The 23,001-nt window shown below is 37.2% G+C and overlaps 1 protein-coding gene across 1 annotated transcript in view; it reads left to right on the plus strand.

Annotated features, from left to right (window-relative positions):
• The window catches only part of ANKRD42 (ankyrin repeat domain 42), a 100,620-nt gene that overhangs the window by 30,712 nt on the left and 46,907 nt on the right, over nucleotides 1-23,001 (plus strand). The window contains exons 4-7 of the mRNA XM_043997131.1: nucleotides 2,739-2,858; nucleotides 7,707-7,842; nucleotides 13,928-14,128; nucleotides 21,742-21,867. Of these exons, the coding sequence (XP_043853066.1) occupies nucleotides 2,739-2,858; nucleotides 7,707-7,842; nucleotides 13,928-14,128; nucleotides 21,742-21,867 (583 nt within the window). The remainder of the gene's footprint in view (nucleotides 1-2,738; nucleotides 2,859-7,706; nucleotides 7,843-13,927; nucleotides 14,129-21,741; nucleotides 21,868-23,001) is intronic.

Genomic DNA, 23,001 nt, shown 5'->3' on the forward strand with positions numbered 1-23,001 from the left:
CATCTAATCTAACCTATTATAAAAAAAAGTTTCCTCTACAAATCTCCTTGACAAGTGGACACATAACCTTTGCTTACAATCGTCTAATGAAAAGGAAGCCACTACCTTCCAAGGCAGCCTACCTCACTATTGGATGGATTAAATTGCTAGAATTTTTCCCTTTGTATCAAGCTTAAATTTATCTCTCTAAACCTGTTTGCTCATAGTTCTGCCCTCTGGATTCAAGCAAAACAAGTCTTATCCTTCTACCTTGTGATAGCTATGGGCAACTAAGTGCTGTAGTGGATGGAGCCCTGAACTTGCAGACAGGAAGATCTGAACTCGAATCACATCTCTCACACTTACCAGTTTTGTGACCCTGGACAATTAACTTGATCTCTCTGTGCCTCAGTTTCCTCATTTATAAATTGAGCAGATTGAGCTCCTAAGGTCCCTTCTAGCTCTATATTTATGATCCTGTAAATACTCAAAGACAGTTTTCATCCCTGTCCTCTTGCATCTCTCTCACCAACCTTTTTTTTTCTTTTAGGTTCAACATGCCCAATTTATTCAACCACTTATTTTTGTTGTTAAATAATATGTTTTGTTATGATCCTTTTATACCCTAACATTACAGTCCCTTAGGTGTTTGTAGAGGAGGTAGAAAAGACACCAATGAGAACAAAATGTAAAAAGTTGTTAGATTGGACCAAGTTTATATAGAGGAGACGCATACTGGAGATTAAACAATTGTGAGGGCATTTAAGGACTTACATATTTTATATATAAATGTAATATTCAGATATAAGGCATATGAAGGAAGGGAAGATACCAAAGGAAAAGGGAAAAAATCTTGTACTTTATAAACACCCAAACAGGTAATTGAGTAAGCAAGCAGTAATAATCAACCTATTTGTTTACACTCCCATCTATATATAATTTTTATGAAGGTTCTCTATACATGAATTTAGAGCACCCTCGATGAGAATATTATTAGAGAACAAGTAGGCTTTCATGAGATATTCAACAATGTATCACATCTTTACCTTCTTACAATCAACTAAAAGAAGGAAAGAATGAATGAATAAATGGAAAAAAAACAATTATTAAGCATTTCCTATATTTAAAAGACTATGCTAGGGATATAAATATAAAAATAAAAGTTCATGCTCTCAAAGAGTTCACATTCTAATAGGAAAAACATAATTGTTGGCTCATTCAGTCAATACACAATTAATAAGCACCTGCTATGTGCCAGGCACTATGCTAAACACTGAGGATATAAAATGAGGCAAAGGATAGTCTTTACTCTCAATGAGCTTACAACATGAGGGAGAAAACAAGTAAACAAATACATATAAAGCATATGAGATATTTCACATTTTCTTCTATTTTTTTCTTTCTTAAGACTTTATTGTTTCTTGATGTCCCATGGAGTCATTAACTTCCACTTGCCCAATTCTAATTTTTAAGAAATTATTTTTGGGGCGGCTAGGTGGCGCAGTGGATAGAGCACCGGCCCTGGATTCAGGAGGACCTGAGTTCAAATCCGGCCGCAGACACCTGACACTTACTAGCTGTGTGACCCTGGGCAAGTCACTTAACCCCAGTTGCCGCACCAAAAAAAAAAAAAAAAAGAAATTATTTTTTTCAGTGAGCTTTGTACCTGTTTTTCTATTTGACCAGTTCTGCTTTTTAAGGAGTTCTCTTCAGTGAATTTTTGTGCCTTTTTAACCATTTGCCCATTTCTGTTTTTAAAGGTTTTATTTCTTTAGTTTGTTTTTGTGCCTCTCTTACCAACCTGTTAATACTCTTTTTGTAATTTTCTTGCATCACTCCCATTTCTTTTCCCAATTTTTCCTTTACTACTTTTATCTCTTTAACTTTAACAGGAAATCTTGTTGGGCTTGTATCCAATGCACTTTTTTTTGAGGCATTGCTTGTAACTGTTTTCATGTTGTCTTCTGGGTTTGTGTTGTATTGGTCTTCCCTGTTACCACAGTGGTTGTTTATAGTCAGGTTCTTTTTTTGTTGTTTGCTCATTTTTCTAGCCTATTTCTTGACTTTGAACTTTATATTAAAGTTGAGTTCTGTTTACGTGGGGGGAGGAAGGGCATGGCACTGTCCTAAGTTTCAGGCTTTTTCATACTGCTGTTTTCAGAGATAGTTTTGGGAGGTCTGTAAGTTTTTGGTTCTTCCAAGATGGTATGATTTGGGGAGAGGTGTGGTCACTGCTCTCCTGGCCTATGCTCTAGTCTTTACGCAGGAAGGGCCTCTGCTCCCTTGTAGCTGCAAGTGCTAGTGCTCCTCTCTGTCATTAATGTCTTTTGGCTGAGAGTTCCCAAAGATAATATTGCTGCTGCTGTCATAGCCACATCCAAGGCCTATCACTGGTGTTGCCTAAGTGTGTGCTGTAAGTTGTTTCTCACTTTAGTGTCAGATCTTTCCTTCCAGCCTCCTAAGTTGTTTTAGGATTGAAAAATGTTTCACCCTGACCTTTTGCTGGCTACAGCAAAATTTCCAGAATTCAATTTGACATGTCATTTTAAGGTTGTTTGAAGGGAAATGATGGAAGAGTTTGGCTGGGTTTCTGTCTCTCTTCTTTTGTTTGGTTCTCCCATGTGCTAGCTTTCAAACAGTATTTATAATAATGCTAGTATTCTCTATGAAAATATCCATCAATACTTTGGGGAAACAAAAAGATAGTATCGACATGGACTATACCTTGAAATCACAGGTTCTATTTTATGTATTTTTAGGCTCTCATAATGAATGGAGCAAATCTTTCTGCTCGGGATGATCGTGGATGCACTCCATCACACCTTGCTGCAACACATGGACATTCTTACACATTACAAGTTATGCTCAGAAGTGGAGTGGTAAGGGATTCATATTAACATTTTGGAATATGTAATTTAGTAATAACAATAATGATGTCGATGATGGTTCACGTTATATTGCAAAATAATTTACTAAATGCTTTCCTCAGTAACACCCTCTGAAGGGGGTACTGCAAGTAGGATTATTATTTCCATTTTACAGTTAAGGATATAAGCTAAGAGAGTTTAAGAGACTTTACTATAGTCACACACTGAGTAATTAGAAAAGCTGTAATACCAATCTAGATTTTCTTACTTCTTAGTAGTCTACACCAGGCTGCTTCTTAATAGTAAGAGTATAATTTCAGAGTCTTGTAATTTCTTTCTAACTTTGTTATTGATTTGCTAGGGAACTTATTGTGCCAGTGAAAAGTGAGTTGTGTCCAGACAAGGCAGATAATTCTGGAGTACTGGTGTGGACTTGAACCAGCTCTGTTGTCTGAGGACCACAGTCAATAAGCTGGGGCTCAGTGCTTGAATACCCTGATAATCCAGATTTCTTGTGCAGAATCTTACAAGGAATTAAAGGGATCGTGCTGTCAGTGAACCTTCAGTTTCATGTGTATCTAGAAAATTTAAGCTTGGAGACTCTCCAGTATCTGAAGAATGCAAAGATAATCTGAGAAAGAGACTCAAGTGTGAAAGCTAGTTGATTAATCAGAACATTAGTGGGATGTAGAAAGTGTCCAAGGAGCAATGCATACACTCTATCTTGGAGATTGTTTAACTTCAGAAATCACCTTAGATTGTTATCCTCTCAGAAATGGACTCAGGAACCATTGCCAAAGCTATTAGTTATTGGCATCCCAAAGTTTTGTGATCTGTATGCCTATAGTGCTAGTGAGTAGTAGAAACATGGAAGATTAGGATGTATGTGGAGTGTTACACTTCAAATAAGTGACATGGAGGTGAATCAGTATACCATACCATGAGTTCAGAATGCTCTAAACTGTCTTCCCAGCAACCGTCATTTCAGTGTTATATCTGTGCAGCTGTATACTGTTTATTCCCCATGGCACAGAAGATAAGGAAAAAGACAGTTTTCACTTATCCAGTGGTATTTTACCCGTTTCAGCACATTTCCCAATTGATTTTCGAAAAATCAATAGTCGGTTGCTTTAATTATCTTTTTTTAGTATATCTCGTTCTCATAGATGAGGAAGATGATGGGAGAGTGTGAAGAAAGGGGTGCCTGCTTCCAGTCTAGGTACTCTCTGGGTCTACATGCCTAAAATTATGGCTCACAAGCTCTGGATAGTATGCTTACCTTTAGTAGGTTAACCAATAGACACAGTTCAAAACAAAGCCATTGACTCAGATAGTCTAATAAGAGCAGTCCTTACCCAAAATTGCCCTGCCCTTATAAGACATTAGCAACTTGTCATCTCTGTTATTTGCTTATTACTTCCTCAGATTGTAATCATCTGGACTAAGGGGTAAATCAGTTGGTAGGGTGTCAACTCCTTCCTTCCATCTTCAGCCCCTTTCTCTCCTAGTTCAATAGTTGCTATTCTCAACTAATGAACTGTGATGATTTAAGCCTAGTTTTTCATTTTCCCCAATTCTGGATAGTACTCTAGGGCTTGGGCAGGTTATAGAGTCTCTCAACAGAATCCATATGATTAAATCATGTCAAGTCACCAAGCAATGATTAAGCACCTAGTTTTTAAATAATTCAGAAATTAACAGTCTTCTGTGAGGGCCCAGGCCTATCATAGCTAGAGATCCTAGAGATTATATTCACCCCAAATATATGGTTATACAATGTCAATAAATAAAAATAATTTTATAAAATTATCCTAGGTTGTGGCCTTGTTAAAGGCCCAAACACAATAAAAAGAACATTAAGCTTCCTCCTCAAAGGGAAGGCCTGGTTCCCACAGAACTCCCAACAAGCATGGATAACCTGGGTTTACTGGAATAATGGTCCCTTCACCTTCTGTGAGGAACCAAACTCTGCTGGGTGAAAATTGTTTTGGGTCCCATGACACACAGAACCCCTGAAATTTCTTCAGTGATTCCACACAATGCACATGGCATTCCACTCACCCTTCACTCGGACAAGTATGGTTAGTCTCAGAGAAGTATAGGGCTCCTAAAAAGATTTTAATCGACATTCTTCTGAGATTAATCTCCAAATTTGTCTTTTATATTTATCTTGCCTTATACACAGTTGTTTGCATGTTGTCCTCGCCCTCATTATGACTTGGTCTTCTTGAGGCCAGGACCTGTTTTTTGTCTTTCTTTGTTTCCTCAATGCTTAGCACAGTGTCCAGCCCAATAGTAGGTACTTAATAAAAATTTTATTGACTAACGCACTAAGGACTGATTTACTTAGGGTTTCTAGGCCAATAGGCAAAGTTTATCTTATGAGCATGTAATCCATAAATATTTCAGACAAGCTATGTGGACTCATGTAATAATAATAATTAATAATAATAATGATAATAGCTAACATTTATCTAGCATCTGCTATGTACTGGTATTGTGCTGACTGCTTTACAAATATTATCATCATTTGATATTCTATAACATCTCTGAGATGTAGGTGTTATAATTATTCCCATTTTTACAGATGGAGAAATGAAGTAAACAGAGTTCAAATGACTTGCCCAAGATCACACAGCTAGTATCTAAGGCTGGATTTGACTCAGGTCTTTCTGGCTCCAGGTGCATTGATCTATCTATTGTGCTACCTAGCTGCTCACATGTCCATGGATAAACAGTCTAATAAGTCTGCTCAAATATTTAAAGAAAAAAATGAACATGGAAGCATATCCATAGTGCAACTTTGGGTGAATTGATAAGATACTACTATTCAAGGGATGCAACAATCTATGCCACTCATGTACAGGCTTCCATACTTGTAATAGACACATTAATAATAGAAGGTCATGAGTAAGTTTTCAGCCATATAAAGTTGATCCTCACGAACAGCTGTGTTTGACTTTTAAAAGAAACATACCACTGGTGAGACCCCTGGGCAAATCACTTAACTCTCATTGCTCCCACACAAAAACATCAGACCAAAACAAAACCAAAACAAACTAATCCAAAACAACCCAAAAACAAACCTAAGAAAAAGAAACATACCAGAAAAAATTATTATCTTGTACTATAGTACTGAAAATGAATGAAAGAAACAATATTATTTTCCCCTTGAGGATAAGAAGGAGAGTCCTGGATATGCAGAATCTCTCCAATGAGTGCTAGGACATCCTAGATGGATCCCAAACGAAGTCTGGCCCACACTGTAGCCCCTCCTCCTGGAGTTATTCCCCAACTTGTACTTGTAGGTTAAATTCTCTCAATGGGTAGGCTACTTCAGATTTGGGGTAACCCATGGGTCTGCTTTCCTAAAACCGGAACTCAAACCCCACCCTCAGTATCTTTTTTTTTTTTTTGGCGGGGCAATGAGGGTTAATTGACTTGCCCAGGGTCACACAGCTAGTAGTATCAAGTGTCTGAGGTCGGATTTGAACTCAGGTTCTCCTGAATCCAGGGCTGGTGCTTTATCCACTGCACCACCTAGGTGCCCTCAGTATCATTTTTTTGTTGTTATTGTTTGTTTGTTTTGGGGAGTTTTTTTGTGGGGCATTGGGGGTTAAGTGACTTGCCCAGGGTCACATAGCTAGTAAGTGTCAAGTGTCTGAGGCCGGATTTGAACTCAGGTACTCCTGAATACCAGGGCTGGTACTTTATCCACTGCTCTACCTAGCTGCCCCCCTCAGTATCATTTTAATAGTCAGACAATATATAATTAGTTCATTGGTATTTAATAATCTAGTATAATGACAATAGTAGCTACAAAACTTTCTCTATAAACCTGGACTCTAGTCCAGTTACTTCATTTTGTAGTTGAGTAACTGAGACCCAGTAAATACTCATAGACTTGCTCTTGGTCAGCCAGCTGCTTTAATTTCTAATCAGGACAGTTAATTAAGATACCATAGTTACTAACTTTTGAGATAGTATCCTCTATTAGAACAGTGCTGGATGTGGAAACAGAAGACCTGTGCTTGAGTCATGTTCATGTCTCTTAGTAGCTATGTGTCTTGGGCACATAACTTCACTGAGTCTTCATTTCTTCATTCATAAAACTCCAATAATACTACTTGCATTACCTACCTTATAAAATTGTTGTGATAAAAGCACAATGTAAATAAACCTTAAATAGCTATGTAAATGTGAAGACAATGGAAGGATGGATGAGTGTTGGGTAGAAGCAGATTATAGCATATCTTCAGTGATGAGCTGTATATGAGATATGGTAGAAAAGACAGACGCTTTGAAAGGTGGGCCATCTTGTAGTGAGAGTAATCATTGTTGCATTAGTATCTATAAAATATCGGAAGAACCAAATGAAGGTCTCTCTACTAATTGGAGAGATTTTCTATGGAGGATTTACAGAAAGATGAGTGGAACTGGATGGGTTGTGACCAGATTACTCACCCTGATAAAATCATGGGTCTACCAAAGGACTGAAGTATAATTAATATTGTTCATAAATGATACTTGCTTTGTTTTTATCCAGATTCTGTTTTTCTTGTCATATATGGTATTTGCTTTTTATTTTTAAATTATTTATTTATTTTTTTGGAGGTTGTTGGGGTTAAAAGACTTGCTCAAGCTCACACAGTTAGTAAGTGTCTGAGGCCAGATTTGAACTCAGGTCCTCCTGAATCCAGGGCTGGTACTCTGTTATTCACTGCACCACCTACCTGCCCCTGCTTTTTATTTTTAAAAGGCTACAAGCCATTCTAATTTGTAGAATTAAGGTGTTGGGGACATGAAGTGCCTCCTAAATTATAGGCAGAAAAATTTAGTAAATGTGAATGTTGTCTCTAGGATCCCAATGTTTCTGATAAGTGTGACTGGAAACCTGTGCATTATGCTTCTTTTCACGGGCGCCTAGGCTGTCTGCAACTTCTTATTAAATGGGGAGCCACTATAGAAGATGCGGATCAGAATGGAAACCTTCCAGGTACAACTTTAAAAAAAGAAGCAAATCTTTGAGTTTTGGTTCTTGAGTGTGAATATTTAATTTCTGACAGCATTTCTGGAATTTGAACAATGATCATTTTACAGCCCATGCAAGATTAGGGAAACAAATGGTTTACATTAAAATTCACTCAATGACATTTTCCAAACATTTATTAACCAGTTATTAAATGAGATATGCAGAGATAAGTAAGAATAGTGTTCAACTCAAGAAGTCTACAAATGTTAGAGGTAGACAGAGATAGGTAGAAGGTACAGGGAAAATAAGACATAGGCACAAGTAAAATAACAAGATATACATGGGTATAAGATTTATAGGGAAGTTGCAAAACAGATTTTAGTAAAAGGAGACAAGACTTTTTGACTGGAAATAATCAGGGAAATCTTCATTTAGAATGTTGCTTTTGTACCTCCTCTGAGAGAGATACAGTCAGAGCCCTGCTAGGGACTATGTGTGGGTAATTGCCTTTCAGACAAAGGGCTTGAGTAAGGATGTAGAGATAAGTATATGATGTGACTTTTAAAAATTATGAATTTAGCAATGTTTATTCTTTTAAATGAAATTTCACGTTTTCAGTTAACCAAATCAACTGTTTCTCCCTCCCACCCACCTGACCCTCAGTTGAAAAAGAAAGAAAAACAAAGCTCTTATGAAAGATAAGCATAATCAACAAAACAAATTTCTGCATTGACAAAGTTCCAAAAAATAAGTCTCAATCTGTGCTCTGAGTCTATTACCTCTCTATCAGGAGCAAGGAGAATAGTTCATCTTGAGTCCTTAGGAATTATGGTTGGTCATTCATTGTGTTGATCCCGTGTTCCTAAATCTTTAAAAGTTGTTTGTTTTTACAGTCTTGTTGTTATTATGTATTGCTTTCCTGGCTTTGCTCATTTTACCCTGTATCAGTTAAAATGAGTCTTCTCAGGTTTTCTTGAAACCATCTCCCTCATTATTTCTTTTTTTAAACAATATTTTATTTTTTCTCAATTACATGCAAAGATAATTTTTAATATTTATTAAAAATTTAAGTTCTAATTTCCCCCTTCCCTGATAAAAGTTATGTATGTGTAAATCTTTTTCCCTTTCCTGATATAGCTTATATATGTGCAATTATGTAATCCATATTGGTCATGTTGTGAAAGAAGAAATAGACCAAAAGAAAAAAAAAAAAAAAAAAGTGAAAAATAGTATGCTTCTATCTGCATTCAGATTCCATCAGTTTTTTCTCTGGAGGTAGATAGCATTTTTTATCATGAATGTTTTGGAATTGTCTCGGATCATTGTATTCCTGAGAATGGCTATGTCATTTACAGTGATCATCATACTGTATTGCTGTTACTATGTACAATGTTTTCCCTGGTTCTGCTCACTTCACTTTGCATCAGTTTATGTAAGTCCAGGTTTTTCTGAGAGCATCCTTCTTGTCTTTTCTTATAGCACAACAGTATTCCCTTACAATCGAATATTACAACTTGTTTAGCCATTCTTCTGTTGATGGGTATTCTCTCAATTTCTAATTCTTTACCACCACAAAAAGAACTGCTATAAATATTTTTGTACAAATAAATCTTTTTCCCTTTTTAAAAAATCTCTTTATATATTGTGGTATTGCTGGATCAGAGGGTATGCACAGTTTGATATCCCTTTGGGTATAGTCCCAAATTGTTCTCAAGAATGGTTGGATCAGTTCACAACTCCATCAACAATGCATTAATGTCCCAATTTTCCACATCCCCTCCACCATTTATAGTTTCCCTTTTCTGTTATATTAGCCAATCTGGTAGGTGTGAAGTAGTACCTCAGAGTTGCTTTAATTTGCATTTCTCTTATCAGTAGTGATTTAGAGCATTTTTTCATGATTTCTTCTTAGGAAAATTCTCTCTTCACATCCTTTGACCATTTATTAATTCCCTCATCATTTCTTATATATCATAACTTATTCAGCTATTTCCCAGTTGATGGGAAACCCTACTTCTTTGCCACCACAAAAAGAGCTGCTATAAATATTTTTGTATATATGGGTCCTTTTCCTTTTCCGTTGATCTCTGTGATATAGACGTGGTAGCAGTATTGCTGGGTCAAAAAGTATGCACATTAAAAATAACTTTCTTGGACATTGTTCTAAATAAATCATGAGATGGATTCAGGGAATGGCAATTAATCCTGTATAAATGAAGTTTAAAACTGATTGCTTTAAAAAACTCCTAAAACGGGGCAGCTAGGTGGCGCAGTGGATAAAGCACTGGCCCTGGATTCAGGAGGACCTGAGTTCAAATCCAACCTCAGACACTTAACACTTACTAGTTGTGTGACCCTAGGCAAGTCACTCAACCCCAATTGCCTCACCAAAAAAAACCCGAAAAACAAAAAAACTCCTAAAACTAATGATGTTCTTGATAGTCCTGTTCAATAATAGCTTATATTTATATAGCCTATTACAGTTTATAAAGTACTTTCCTCAAAACAACCCTGTTAAGTAGTTAGCATTAGGAGTTAGAGAAAACAGGTTCCCTAATGTAGAAAGGAAGGAAAGAATTAATGATGAACGTCTTTATTAAGTACCTATTGTGACAGGCATTGTGCCAAGTGCATTACAAATATTATCTCATTTGGTCCTTATAACAATCCTCATTGTGAGGGTCAGGGAGTGGGAATAGGTGCTATCATTATTCTTGTTTTATGGTTGAGGAAACTGAAGGTGACAGAAGTGAATGACTTGCACCAAGGTCACATAACTAGTAGTGTCTGAGGTCAAATTTGAACTCAGGTCTTTCTCACTCATGGTTCAATGCTCTATCCACTAAGCTACCTAGCAGCCTCTATGTAGATATTATAGTATAAAATGAGACTCAAAAGGTAGTTTGGAGTTAAATTTTTGATACTCTTGAATGCCAAGCAAAAGATAGAATTTTTTTTCAGTAGATAATGGGAGTAATGGAGTAAGTTGATGGTAGCTGTCTATTAAATTAATTGGTCACAGTGGAAGGATGAATCAGGGTGGGGAGAACTTGGAGATAGGGAACTGTTACCTAGTTTTTAATCATTCTTTTACAATGTCTCGAAATGTTTCTATACCCTTCGAACTTTTATGTTTTTCTTTTTATATATGATTAACCTTTTGAGGGGTACCATATTATGTTGTTATGAATCATTGAAACTAAAATATAGTGAAAGAATAATATGAATCATGAAAACTTGGGTTTGAATACCACTTCCAGTACTTCCTGGATTTAAAAAAAAATTTATTAAATATTTTCAATTACATTTTTTTTTTTTTGTGGGGCAGTGGGGGTTAAGTGACTTGCTCAGGGTCACACAACTAGTAAGTGTCAAGTGTCTGAGGCTGGATTTGAACTCAGGTCCTTTTGAATCAAGGTCTGGTGCTCTATCCCCTGCGCCACCTAGCTGCCTCTACTTCCTAGATTTTTTTTTTTTTTTTTGGTGAGGCAATTGGGGTTAAGTGACTTGCCCAGGGTCACACAGCTAGTAAGTGTTAAGTGTCTGAGGCCATATTTGAACTCGGGTCCTCCTGACTCCAGGGCCGGTGCTCTATTCACTGCGCCACCTAGCTGCCTCCCTAGATTTTTTTTAATGTGGGACTGTCACATGCTATCCCTGTGCCTTAGTTTCTTCATCTATTAAAAAAAAAAAGTGAAAATACCTGAAGTACCTTTCTCATAGTGCTATCAAATGAGATGATAAATGTAAAGCACTTTGCAAACCTTAAAGTGCTCCATAAATGTCATTTTTATTAGTAGTGATATAACAATGATTAGGTTTTACCTTTCCTTAACAACTACCAGTTGCTACCATTAATAATTATTGTTTGATGATTTTATTTTGAACAAAGTAATAGACTTTTGTTCAATCTAGCATGTCTAGGAGGCCTAGGTTTCACTCATCAGTCTTATACTTAGATTCATATAAACCTGTCATCCTCCCCCCAAAATTTTGCTAGCCTTTCCTTTCTCTACTTATCAAAGTCATAATGATGAGGCATCTGATGGTTACTAATATACCTAGAGAAGTATACTGAGACATAATTAAGTACTTTAAAGAATCTTGAGATTTTAATACATATGGGTTGTCTTTTCAGATATAGAAAGCACCTTCTTTACATCTTTATAGAAAGTTTTTCTGAATTGTAGTTGAAAAAAATTCCTCAGAATTTCTGGCAGTGGATCTTACCAAATTTAGTAGGCTGGTCCTTGGATAAATAAATGTACTATCTTGTCTCTATACATATTTGAAAACTTTCCAGTTTGATAGGACCTACCCACCAGAGATTGTACTTTATTCTCATAACCTTGGGGAACATTAGACCACCTTTGTGCTACAACATGGGGCTGAAGTAGGGTGTAAGTGAAGGAGATAGTCATATTTTCAATTTTTAAAATGTTTATACAAATAATCACTTTCCCATTGTGTATTTTAAGTTTTAACTTTAACTTTCAGGTATAAAGAATTATAAAAATTCCATGAGTGTTGTAGCCTCATAAAAAGTCTCTACACTCACAACCAGAACAAAAAGGGAGCATTCTGACAACCTATTGAAGAGCTGAGTTTTTGCCATATAAGCTAACAAAGGAAAGGTGTGAGGAATTTGGTTCAAGTTTACTTATACACTTCTTTCCTTCACCTGTAGTGTCACTTGGAGGGATTGAACTGTGAATCCCAGTAGGAATAAAATATGTTGCCTAAAGAGATACATAAATATTTAATTTAGGTATCATATATATTCATGTATATATACACACATATATATAAATGTATATATATACACATACAAACATGAGATTGGAATTTTCCTAATCTGCTCTCTGTGAATGTGGAATGACATTGAAGAGGTATAGAGTTGCATACTCACTGTAGCCAATACAATATAGTCTGAACCCCCAAATTAAAATAAGAATTGATATTTAAAATTTATCAGCCCCTATTATAAATGGAAAAGAAGATTTCTCTTTACCCCAGGTATTAATTAATTAAATTTTTTTCTTTTTTTGCGGGGCAATGGGGGTTAAGTGACTTGCCCAGGGTCACACAGCTAGTAAGTGTCAAGTGTCTGAAGCCGGATTTGAACTCAGGTACTCCTGACTCCAGGGCTGGTGCTTTATCCACTGCACCACCTAGCTGACCCTCCAGGTATTAATTTAAAGACATAAAATATAAATAGATTACTGTTGTCTTATTGCTAATCAGTCAACAAGCATTCTGAAGCACTTACTATGTGTGAGGTACTGAGCTGAGCAATGGGTATACAAAGAAAGGGAAAAAATGGTATCTCTGCCCTCAAGAAGCTCATATTCTTATGGGGGAGATTATGTACAACAACTGTGTACAAACAAGATATATATGGAGGAGAGGGAAGGTCATCTCAGAAGGAAAGCACTAGTAGGGTTGAGGGGAGAGGAGGAAACAGAAGGTGAGATTTGGGCTGAGTATTGAAGGCAGCCAGGCAAGCCAGGAAGTGGAGATGAAGAGGGAAAGCGTTCCAGGCATGGTGAACAGTCAGAGAAAAAGGCAGAGAGTTGAGAGATGCAAGGAAAAGCGAGAGGGCCAGTGTATCTGGATTAGAGTGTGTGTAGAAAGGAGTGAGAAATAAGAGGATTGGAAAAGTAGGAAGGCACCAAGTTGTTATAAGCCAAGCAGAGAATTTGTATTTGATTCTAGAGTAATAGGGAGCCACTGGAATTTATTAAATATGGAGGTGACAGTCAGACATGTGCTTTAGGAAGATCACTTTGACAGGTGAGTAGAGGATGGTTTGGAGTTGGGAAAGATTTGAGGCAGGAAAACCAACCAGCAGGCTGGGCAATGCAATAGTCAAGGTATGAGGAGGCACTTAGTCAACCATTTTTTTGTCTGTTGGAAAAGGATGTGGATTGGAAGTAGGGTGGAAGGAAGTTCTATGTCTTCTGTTGCTCAGGATGGCAAAGTTATATATGATAGGAAGACTTGACTCCCATATTTATCCAATCATTTGAAAGTGAAAACTGGTGTGTTGTGACTACTTTTTAAAGGAAAAACTTCAGTTTTGATGCTAACTTGCCCCCTTTATTTACAGTTCATTTTGCAGCCATGGAAGGTCACCTTTACTGTTTTAAGTTCTTACTCAGTAGAATGAGCAGTGTGAAGCAGGCCTTAAAAGTCTTCAATGATAATGGAGAAAATGCAATGGATCTAGCGCAAAGATTCTTCAAAGATAACATTGTACAATTTATCCAGGGGGCTGAATTTGAAGGAGATAATCAAAACAATCAGGAAAGTAAGTAATTAATACATTTATAATTTTCTAGCTTATTACACTAGGTTTGGTTGACTTAAATGGATCTTTGGATCTTTGATTTCTTCCATGGGGGTGTTTCTGTTATTAGCATAAAGTCTAAGCCCTCTGTACATTTTCACTCTGCACATTTCTTATCTGTATTCTTCCCTAAATCCTCCATAGAAGATTGATTCAATATGCTGGAGATAGTGAGTCAGTCAATAAGCATTGTAAGTGTTACTCAGTGCCTGGCACTGTGTTATGCACTGGAGATGCAAAAAGAGGCAAAAGACAGTCCCTGCCTTTAAAGAGCTCTCAATCTAATGGGAGAAACAACATGCAAACTTTTATATACAATCAATGTATAGTATAAATGGGAAATAATCACTAGAATTGAGACGGTTGAGGAAGGTTGAGGGGCCAGAAGAAATGCCTGGAGCAGAGATGGAGAATCTTTTTTGAGGAACAGCAAGGAGGCTAGTTCCACTAAATAGAAGAGTCAGTGGGGGGATGGGGGGGAGGACAGGGTATGGTGTAAGAAGCCTGGAATGGTGTGTGGGGGAGGGTGGCTAGGTTATGAAGAACTTTGAATGCCAAATAGAGGGCTTTATATTTAATCTCGGAGGTGTTAGGGAGACACTGGAGTTTTTTTGGATGGGGTGAGGGTGACAACATTGGACCTGTGCTTTAGGAAAATCTCTTTGATGACTAAATGGAGGATGGATTGGAGTGGGGAGAAACTTGAGACAGGCAGACCCACCAACACGCTGTTGTAGTAATTGAGGTGTTAGGTGATGAGGGCCTGCACGGGCGTGATAGCAGTGGCATAGGAGAGGAGGCCTATATTGAGAGAGATTGCAAAGGTGAAATCAGTAGACCTTTGAAACAGATTGGATATGGAGGGCAGGGAAGGTGAGAGAATGAAGAGTTGAAGATGACACTAATGTTTCAAGCCTGGGAGACTTGGACAATGGTGATATCCTTTGATAGTAATAGGGAAGTTTACAGGGGAAGAGGGCTTGGAGGAAAGATAATGAGTTCAGTTTTGGGAACGTGGAATTTAAGATATCTATATATTGGACATCCTATTTAAGATAACTTGTAGGCAGTTGGAGATGAAAGACGAGGTCAACAGGGAGTTTATAAGTTTATAAATAGTTGGTAAGTAGGTTTCATAAGTACAGCTGTACCTTGGAGATATTGTGGGTTTGGTTCCAAACCACTGCAGTAAAGTGAGTATCACAATAAAGGAAGTCACACAAAGTTTTTGGTTTCCTAGTGCATATAAAAGTTATGTTTATACTGTACTGTGTGTGTAATAGTATTATGTCTAAAAAGATGCACATACCTTAATTAAAAATACTTTATTGCTAAAAATAAAAAAAGCATCATATGAGCCTTCAAGCAAGTAATAATTTTTTTTTCTTGGTGAGGCAGTTGGGGTTGTGACTTGCCCAGGATCACACAGCTAGTAAATTTCAGTTGTTTGAGTCTGGATTTGAACTCAGGTCCTCCTGACTCTGGGACCAGTGCTTTTATCCACTGCATCACCTAGCTGCCCAAGTTGTAATTTTTTTGCTGGTGGATAGTCTTGCTGACTGATTGAGGTTGCTGAAAGTTGGGGTGGCTGTGGCAATTTCTTAAAACAAGATGACTGAACTTTACCATATCAGTTGACTTTTTCCTTTCATTTGAATACTTATAGGCCATTATAGGGTTATTAATTGGCCTAATTTCATTATTGTTGTATTGCAGGGAATAGGGAGGCTTGAGGAGAGGGAGAGACCTGGGGGAATGTCTTGTTGGTGTAGCAGTCAGAACATTTACCAACTCACTTTGCTGTTTTATGTGGGAATGATTTGTGGTGCCCCAAAACAATTAAAATAGTAACATAAAAGGTTACTGATCACATATCACTATAACAGACATGATAATAATAATGAAAAAGTTTGAAACATTGTGAGAATTACCAAAACGTGACATACAGATATGATGTGAACATACACCATTGGAAAAATGACACCGATAGACTTAGTTGACTCAGGATTGCCATAAATCTTCAATTTGTAAAAAATGCAATATCTGCAAAGAGTAATAAAGCAAAGTACAATAAAATGAGGTATGCTTGTAGATTTGAGAATCATCAGCAGTGGGAAGCTAATTTAATCCATGGGAGCTCATAAGATCACCAAATGAAGTAATCTAGAGGGAGAATAGAGGAGAGTCCAGGACAGAGCCTTGTGGGAGACCCATGGTTAGTGAGTCTTTTATTATCTCCTGGGTGCCAATGTACCACTTGGCTTTCCATATATTTACTTTTATTCTCTCTATGTGAGTGAATGGTCTCCTTTTTCCAAGAATACTTGGATATTGATGGTGTCTTTTCTTCCAATTCTTGTGTGTAAATAATCATTGGTAAAGTGGTACAGCCTGCTAAAGATATACCATATCTATTTCCATTGCCTTTTGGGTGACTTTACAATTTTATTTTTTCAAGATTCAGGTGTTCTATGATTTACATCCTTATAAAATCCAAAATATTTGGGCTAATAATAATTTTTGGCAGGCAGCAGCTTGGGGTCATTAAAAATACTATGTAATTTTCCAAATGTGATACGATTTCATCTTCAAATGCTTTTATGATGCTTTGGCTTAATTGGGTTTTATGCCAAGAATTATTTTAAAACTTTTTTTGTTTTTCTGAACTAGACAAACACCAACAAATGTGAACGTTTTCATATGTAAAGTACAGAAAAAGAGGACTATACATGTAATCAGAAATCTCAATACATACATCTTCCCCCCCCAAAAGTATTTAATATAGCATGTTAGTTCCCTAGCCGTCTCACTTGCCTATGTTTTCTAGTGAATCCTCACCTTTTCTGTGCTTTTTCTTTAAATGCTTTGTTAACACTTTTTTCCTTCATTTTTGGCATTGCTCTCACTAGGTACACATTTAGATAGTGTTGTGGGGAAGGGATAATCTACATTTTCCCATTTTTCTCATTTCACATGACTTCAGTACCCATGTTATCTTGAGTACATATGGCAGAAGCTATGTTGATAGATGAATTATCCCTACATGACTGCTATCTTCATTTTGAAGTCTTGGGTGGATGATGCTTTGTGTCAGATATATAATACTTTTCAGGATTCTGCTTTTATTGCTTTTGAGAGATATAGGTTGGTTGGAAAACACTGAAACTGGGAGTCAGAAAACTTGAGTTTGATCTCAATTTTTTCACTTACTGGCTGTGACTTTGGATAAGTCACAACCTCTCTGAAACTCAGTTTCCTCATAAGTAAAATGGGGTTAATAATGCTTGTCATATATACTTAACAGAGTTAATGTGAGGATTGTGTCATTTGAAAATATAAGGGGGTGCCTGTCTCTGTCCTAAGTTTTAGGGAACTTAGCTGGGGCTTCTAATATATTGCTACTTATAAATTAGAAGCTACTGTACCAGTTTTGGGCATTAAGCATTTATTAAAACATAATAAATGTTAGTAAAGGGAGAGCTCAGAATTAGAGTTCAGAAGCCATACATACCTAGATAGAAAAGAAGGAGAGTGGGGATTGCGTGGCTGCCTCCTCCAGCGTCCCAGGCCCAGCATAAAGTCCCAGGATGGGGAGAGGCACAGGGAGAAGAGCAGGGGAAAGAAGAGAACTACTCCCATGTCCCAAGGGTTTTTTATCCTCTCTCAGGTAGAGGTGGGTCACTGCACTTTGATCCAAGCTAATTGGCTGGTAACATTCAAGTCCATTCATTGACATGACTTGGTGGGGGGAGTCATCTAGGTGAGTTTCTTTAGGTTGTTGCAAAGGTCAATCTACATTTCCTTTGCAGTTCTACTGACTCTGGGCTGGCCTTAAAAGAGGCCAGGCAAGGCTCCCTTGAGTGTGGGGGCCCTCTACGTCCCCTAGAACTCCATTATTTTATCACAGAATCAAATAAGATGATGCATATAAAGCATTTTATAAATGTCTATATAAATGTTGGCTATTTTTCCCTTAACATTGCATTTACTAAACTAATTTAAAATGTGAGAGTCTGATATACTTGAGATAATATTAAGGGCTAAAATTTGAAACTGTTTACAGAAAGGCAAAAAATAAGTAAGTGCATGTGTTTATGTAGCCCATAAGTTTTTTTGTTACCTTGGATAGAATTTTATTTTCCAAAATTCCAAACAAATTTTGACATCAATTTTTAAAAACTTTGTGTTCCAACTTCTCTTCCTCCCTCCCTTCCCACCCCCCACCCACAAGCAATTCAATTTAAGTTATACATGAGTATTCATGGAAAACATTCCCACATTAGCTAGGTTGTGAGAGAAAACACTCAAAAAACAAAACTTCAGATTAAGGAATTGTCAAAAACAAAAATTTTTTAAAAAAAATTGTTTCCATCTGTTTTCAGATATTATCAGTTCTTTCTCTGTGGATGGATTGCAATTTTCATAAGTTCTTCAGCATTATATTGGATCACTGCCTTGCTGAAAATAATCACATGCTTCCCAGCAGATCATCTTATGCTATTGCTGTTATTTTGTATATAGTACATTTCACTCTGCTTCAGTTCATGTAGGTCTTTCCAGGTTTTTCTGATAGTATCCTGTTCATCATAACCTGTATAAAAACAAAACAAAAACAAAACAAAAAGGAGCAACTAGGTGGCACAGTGGATAAAGCACCAGTCCTGGATTCAGGAGGACCTGAGTTCAAATCTGGCTTCAGACACTTGACACTTACTGGCTGTGTGACCCTGGGCAAGTCACTTAACTCTCATTGCCCCACAACCCTCCCCCCCCCAAAAGCAAAAACATCATAACCTGTATATAGTTCCTTAAACTTGATAAAGAATTTTCTTCATATTAGCCCAGCAAAGTAGGTACCATATGTTTTGCCATTATAATCAATCCTCATAACTATTTCCCTCCATCCTATTCCCTTCCAATGATATTTACTCTATTTTCTATCTTCTTTTAACCTATTCCTCCTCAAAAGTGTTTTACTTCTGACTGTTCCCTCCCCTGCTATGCACTCCCTTTTTTCACCCTTCCCTCCTTATCCTCTTCCCCTCCTACTTTCCTATAGGGTTAAATAGATTACTCCTCCCAATTGGGTGTGAATGTTATTCCCTCCTTGAGCCCACTCTGATGAGATTAAGGTCTTTGAGCTAATTCTTTGTTCTAAATTTTTCTTCCTCCCTCCCTCCTCAACCCTCCCTATGAAATCAAGCAATTCAATATGTCATACTTGTGTAGTAATGCAGAACCTTACTCTAAAGTGTTTTGCTTTTTACTGCTCTCTCCCCCAATCTTCCCTTCAATCCTTCCTCTCTTCCCCTCCCCCCATCTCCTTCCCCTCCCTCAGGGCAAAAATATATTACTATATCTACTTGAGTATGTATGTTATTCCCTCTTTGAGCTAAGGTTCACTCACTCCCCCACTCCTTCCCCCTCTTCCCCTCCCTTCTATAAGCTTTTTTTTTTTGTTTCCTTTATGTGAACTACCTCTCCCCAAACTATCTCTCCCCCTCCTCTTCTCTCAGTCTATTACTCCTACAACTTAACCCTATTTTAAAGATGTCATCATGGATTAGCTAGGTGGCACAGTGAACAAAGCACCAGCCCTCGACCCAGGAGGCCTTAAGCCCAAATCCGGTCCCAGATGCAAGACACCCCACCCTGTTTGCCTCACAAAGAACAAAACATAAATGCTTTACAGATATCATGCCTTCATATTCAGTTCAGCCCTGTGTCTTCTGTGGATTCCTTATTGATAAAGTTCTTATGAGTTCGAAGTATTATCTTCCCATGTAGGAATGTAAACAGTTTGATCTTCTAATATCCCTCATGAAGTCTTTTTTCCTGTTTACCTTTTTATACTTTTCTAGGGTCTTGTATTTGAAAGTCAAATTTTCTATTCAGTTCAGGTCTTTTCATCACAAATTCATGAAAGTCCTCTTTTTCATTGAAGTCCCACTTTTTCCTCTGAAAGAGTATAATCAGTTTTGCTGGGTACATGATTCTTGGCTGTAGTCCCAGTTCCTTTGCCCTCTGGAATATCATATTCCATGTACTCTGGTCCTTTAATGTAGATGCTGCTAGAGCCTTATTGGAGCTCCATAGTATTTGGATTCCTTTTTTCTAGCTGCTTGCAGTATTTTCTCCTTGACCTGGGAGCTCTGGAATTTGGCTGTGATATTCCTGGAGGTTTTCCTTTTGGGATCTCTTTCTGGAGGTGATCAGTGGATTCTTTCAATCTCTATTTTGCTGTCTACTTCCAGAATATCAGGGCAATTTTCCCTGACAATGTCTTGGAGGATGGTTTCTAAGCTTTTATTTTGGTCATGGTTTTCAGGTAGTCCAATGATTTTCAAATGATCTCTCCTGGATCTGTTTTCCAGGTCAGCTGTTTTTCCAAGGGGATATTTCATATTGCCCTCTATTTTTTATTCAGTTGGATTTGCTTTCCTTTATCTTGATTTCTCATAAGGTCACTAGCGTCCATTTGTTCAATCCTAATTCTTGGGCAATTATTTTCTTGAAAAAGCTCTTCTATTTCTTTTCCCATTTCGCTTTTCAAAGTGTTGACTTTTTTCTCATGACTTTGCTTCATTGTTTTCATTTCTATTTTCATTCTTTCCTCCATCTCTCTAAATCTTCCCTCTATCTTTCCTACTTTCTCTTCAAAGTCCCTTTTGAGTGCTTCCATGGCCTGGGACTAATTAATATTTTTCTTGGAAGCTTTGAATGTTGGAGCTTTGACCCTGTTATTTTCTTCTTTTTCTTCTGAGGGTGTATTGTGGTCTACCTTTCCCCCAAAGAAGTTTTTGGTGGTCTGTTGCTTTCTCTGCTTACTCATCTTGGCCAGCTATTTCTTGGCTTTTAACTTCTTAAAGTGTAGCGCTGCTTCCAGGACACACTGTTTGAGCTACAGTGTGGCCCAGGGGGTGATTGGGCCTCTTCTCAGCCTGCCTGGCCTGTGAGTAACCACGGCCACTTTCTCTTTGATGAAGAAACTGACGTCTGATTGAACTCTGATTCTCTATGGTCAGAAGCTTGGTGTGCCTGTGCCCCCACCCACTCCCCCCAACTGGGCCACCACCACTCGATTCATCCCACTGGTTAAGAACCAGGGTGATTTGCCCCAACTCCAGCAGAGACTGCCTCCACTTCACCCTGGGCTATCACTGAACCCCCTCAACAGTCCATGATTGGAGCCTCAGAAGCTGCTGGCACTGAAGACTTTGATGGGCCCTGGAAGCATGGTCTGTTACTGGCTGGGCCCGGACTGTGTGCTGAGCTGTTCAGCCTGGTCAGTAGGTGATCACAATTGCCCTCTTTTGCTGAAAAATAGTCTCACTCTGTTCTTATGTGCATTAGACTGCTCTGGGTTGTTTTTTTTTTACTGCCCATAATAAGTTTTTGTATATATGTGTACCCTATATATGTGTATATGTACATATATGTGTATGTATGTGTGTATACACACATATAAACAAATTCCTTCTTTGCCTTTTTGTGAAAAATTTCAAATATATGCAGACCATATATGTATTGAAATATTGAACATTTTCTTGACATTTTATTAATTTTTTCTATAGATTTAGCATTTCCGGGTCATGCAGCTGCTTATAAAGGAGATTTGGAGGTACTTAAGAAATTAGTGGAAAGTGGAATAATTAATATTAATGAGCGTGATGATAATGAATGTACTCTCCTACACAGAGGTCAGTAATTATGTTTCTCATTTCTTTTAAAAATTTATTTAATATTTTATTTTTCCCACAGTTACATGTAAAAACAACTTTAACATTCATTTTTTAAAATGTTGGGTTTCAAATTCTCTCCCCTCTTCCTTCCCCCCTCATTGAAACTACAGGCAATTTGATATAGGTTATGCATGTTCATTCATGCAAAACATATTTCCATATTAGTCATGTTATGAAAGAAAACATACCAAAAAAAAACCAACAAGAAAAGTAAAGAAAGTTTAAAAAAGTAAGCTTTGATCTATCAGCATTCAGACTCTATCAGTTCTTTCTCTGGAGATAGATAGCATTTTTCTTTTTTTTTTTTTTTTTTTATAAAAGTATTTTATTATTTTCCAGTTACATGTAGAGATAGTTTTCAACTTTTGTTTTTATAAGATTTCCAATTTCAAATTTTTCTCCCTCCCTTCCCTGGATAGCATTTTTCAACATAAGTCCTTTGGGATTATCTTTGATCATTGTATTGCTGAGGATATCTAAATCATTCACAGTTGATAATAGTATAATATTGCTGTTACTGTGCAGTGTTTTCCTTGTTCTGCTCATTTCATTTTGCATCAGTTCATGCAAGTCTTTCCAGGTTTTTCTGAGAGCATCCTGTTTGTCTTTTCTTAGAGCACAGTAGTATTCCATCACAACTATATACTACAACTTGTTCAGCTGCTCCCTAGTTAGTGGGCATTCCCTCAATTTCCAATTCTTTGCCACAACCAAAAGAGTTGCTCTAAATATTTTTTGTATATATAAGCACTTTTCCCTTTTTATTTTTCTTTAAAAAAAAATCTCTTTGTTGTATAGATCTAGTAGTGGTATTGTTGGATCAAAAAGTATGTACAGTTTGATAGCCCCTTGAGCATAGTTCCAAATTGTCTCTAGAGTGGTTGAATCAGTTTTACACCACCACCAAAAGTGCATTAATTTTCCAGTTTTCCCACATTCCCTCCAATATTTGTCATTTTCCTTTTCTATTATATTAGCCAGTGTGATAGATGTAAAGTGGTACCTCAGAGTTGTTTTAATTTGCATTTTTCTAATTGATATTGATTTAGAGCATTTTTTCATATGACTATAGATAGCTTTGATTTCTTCTTA

The sequence above is a fragment of the Dromiciops gliroides genome, chromosome 3, assembly GCF_019393635.1.
Source record: "Dromiciops gliroides isolate mDroGli1 chromosome 3, mDroGli1.pri, whole genome shotgun sequence".
NCBI lineage: Eukaryota > Metazoa > Chordata > Mammalia > Microbiotheria > Microbiotheriidae > Dromiciops > Dromiciops gliroides.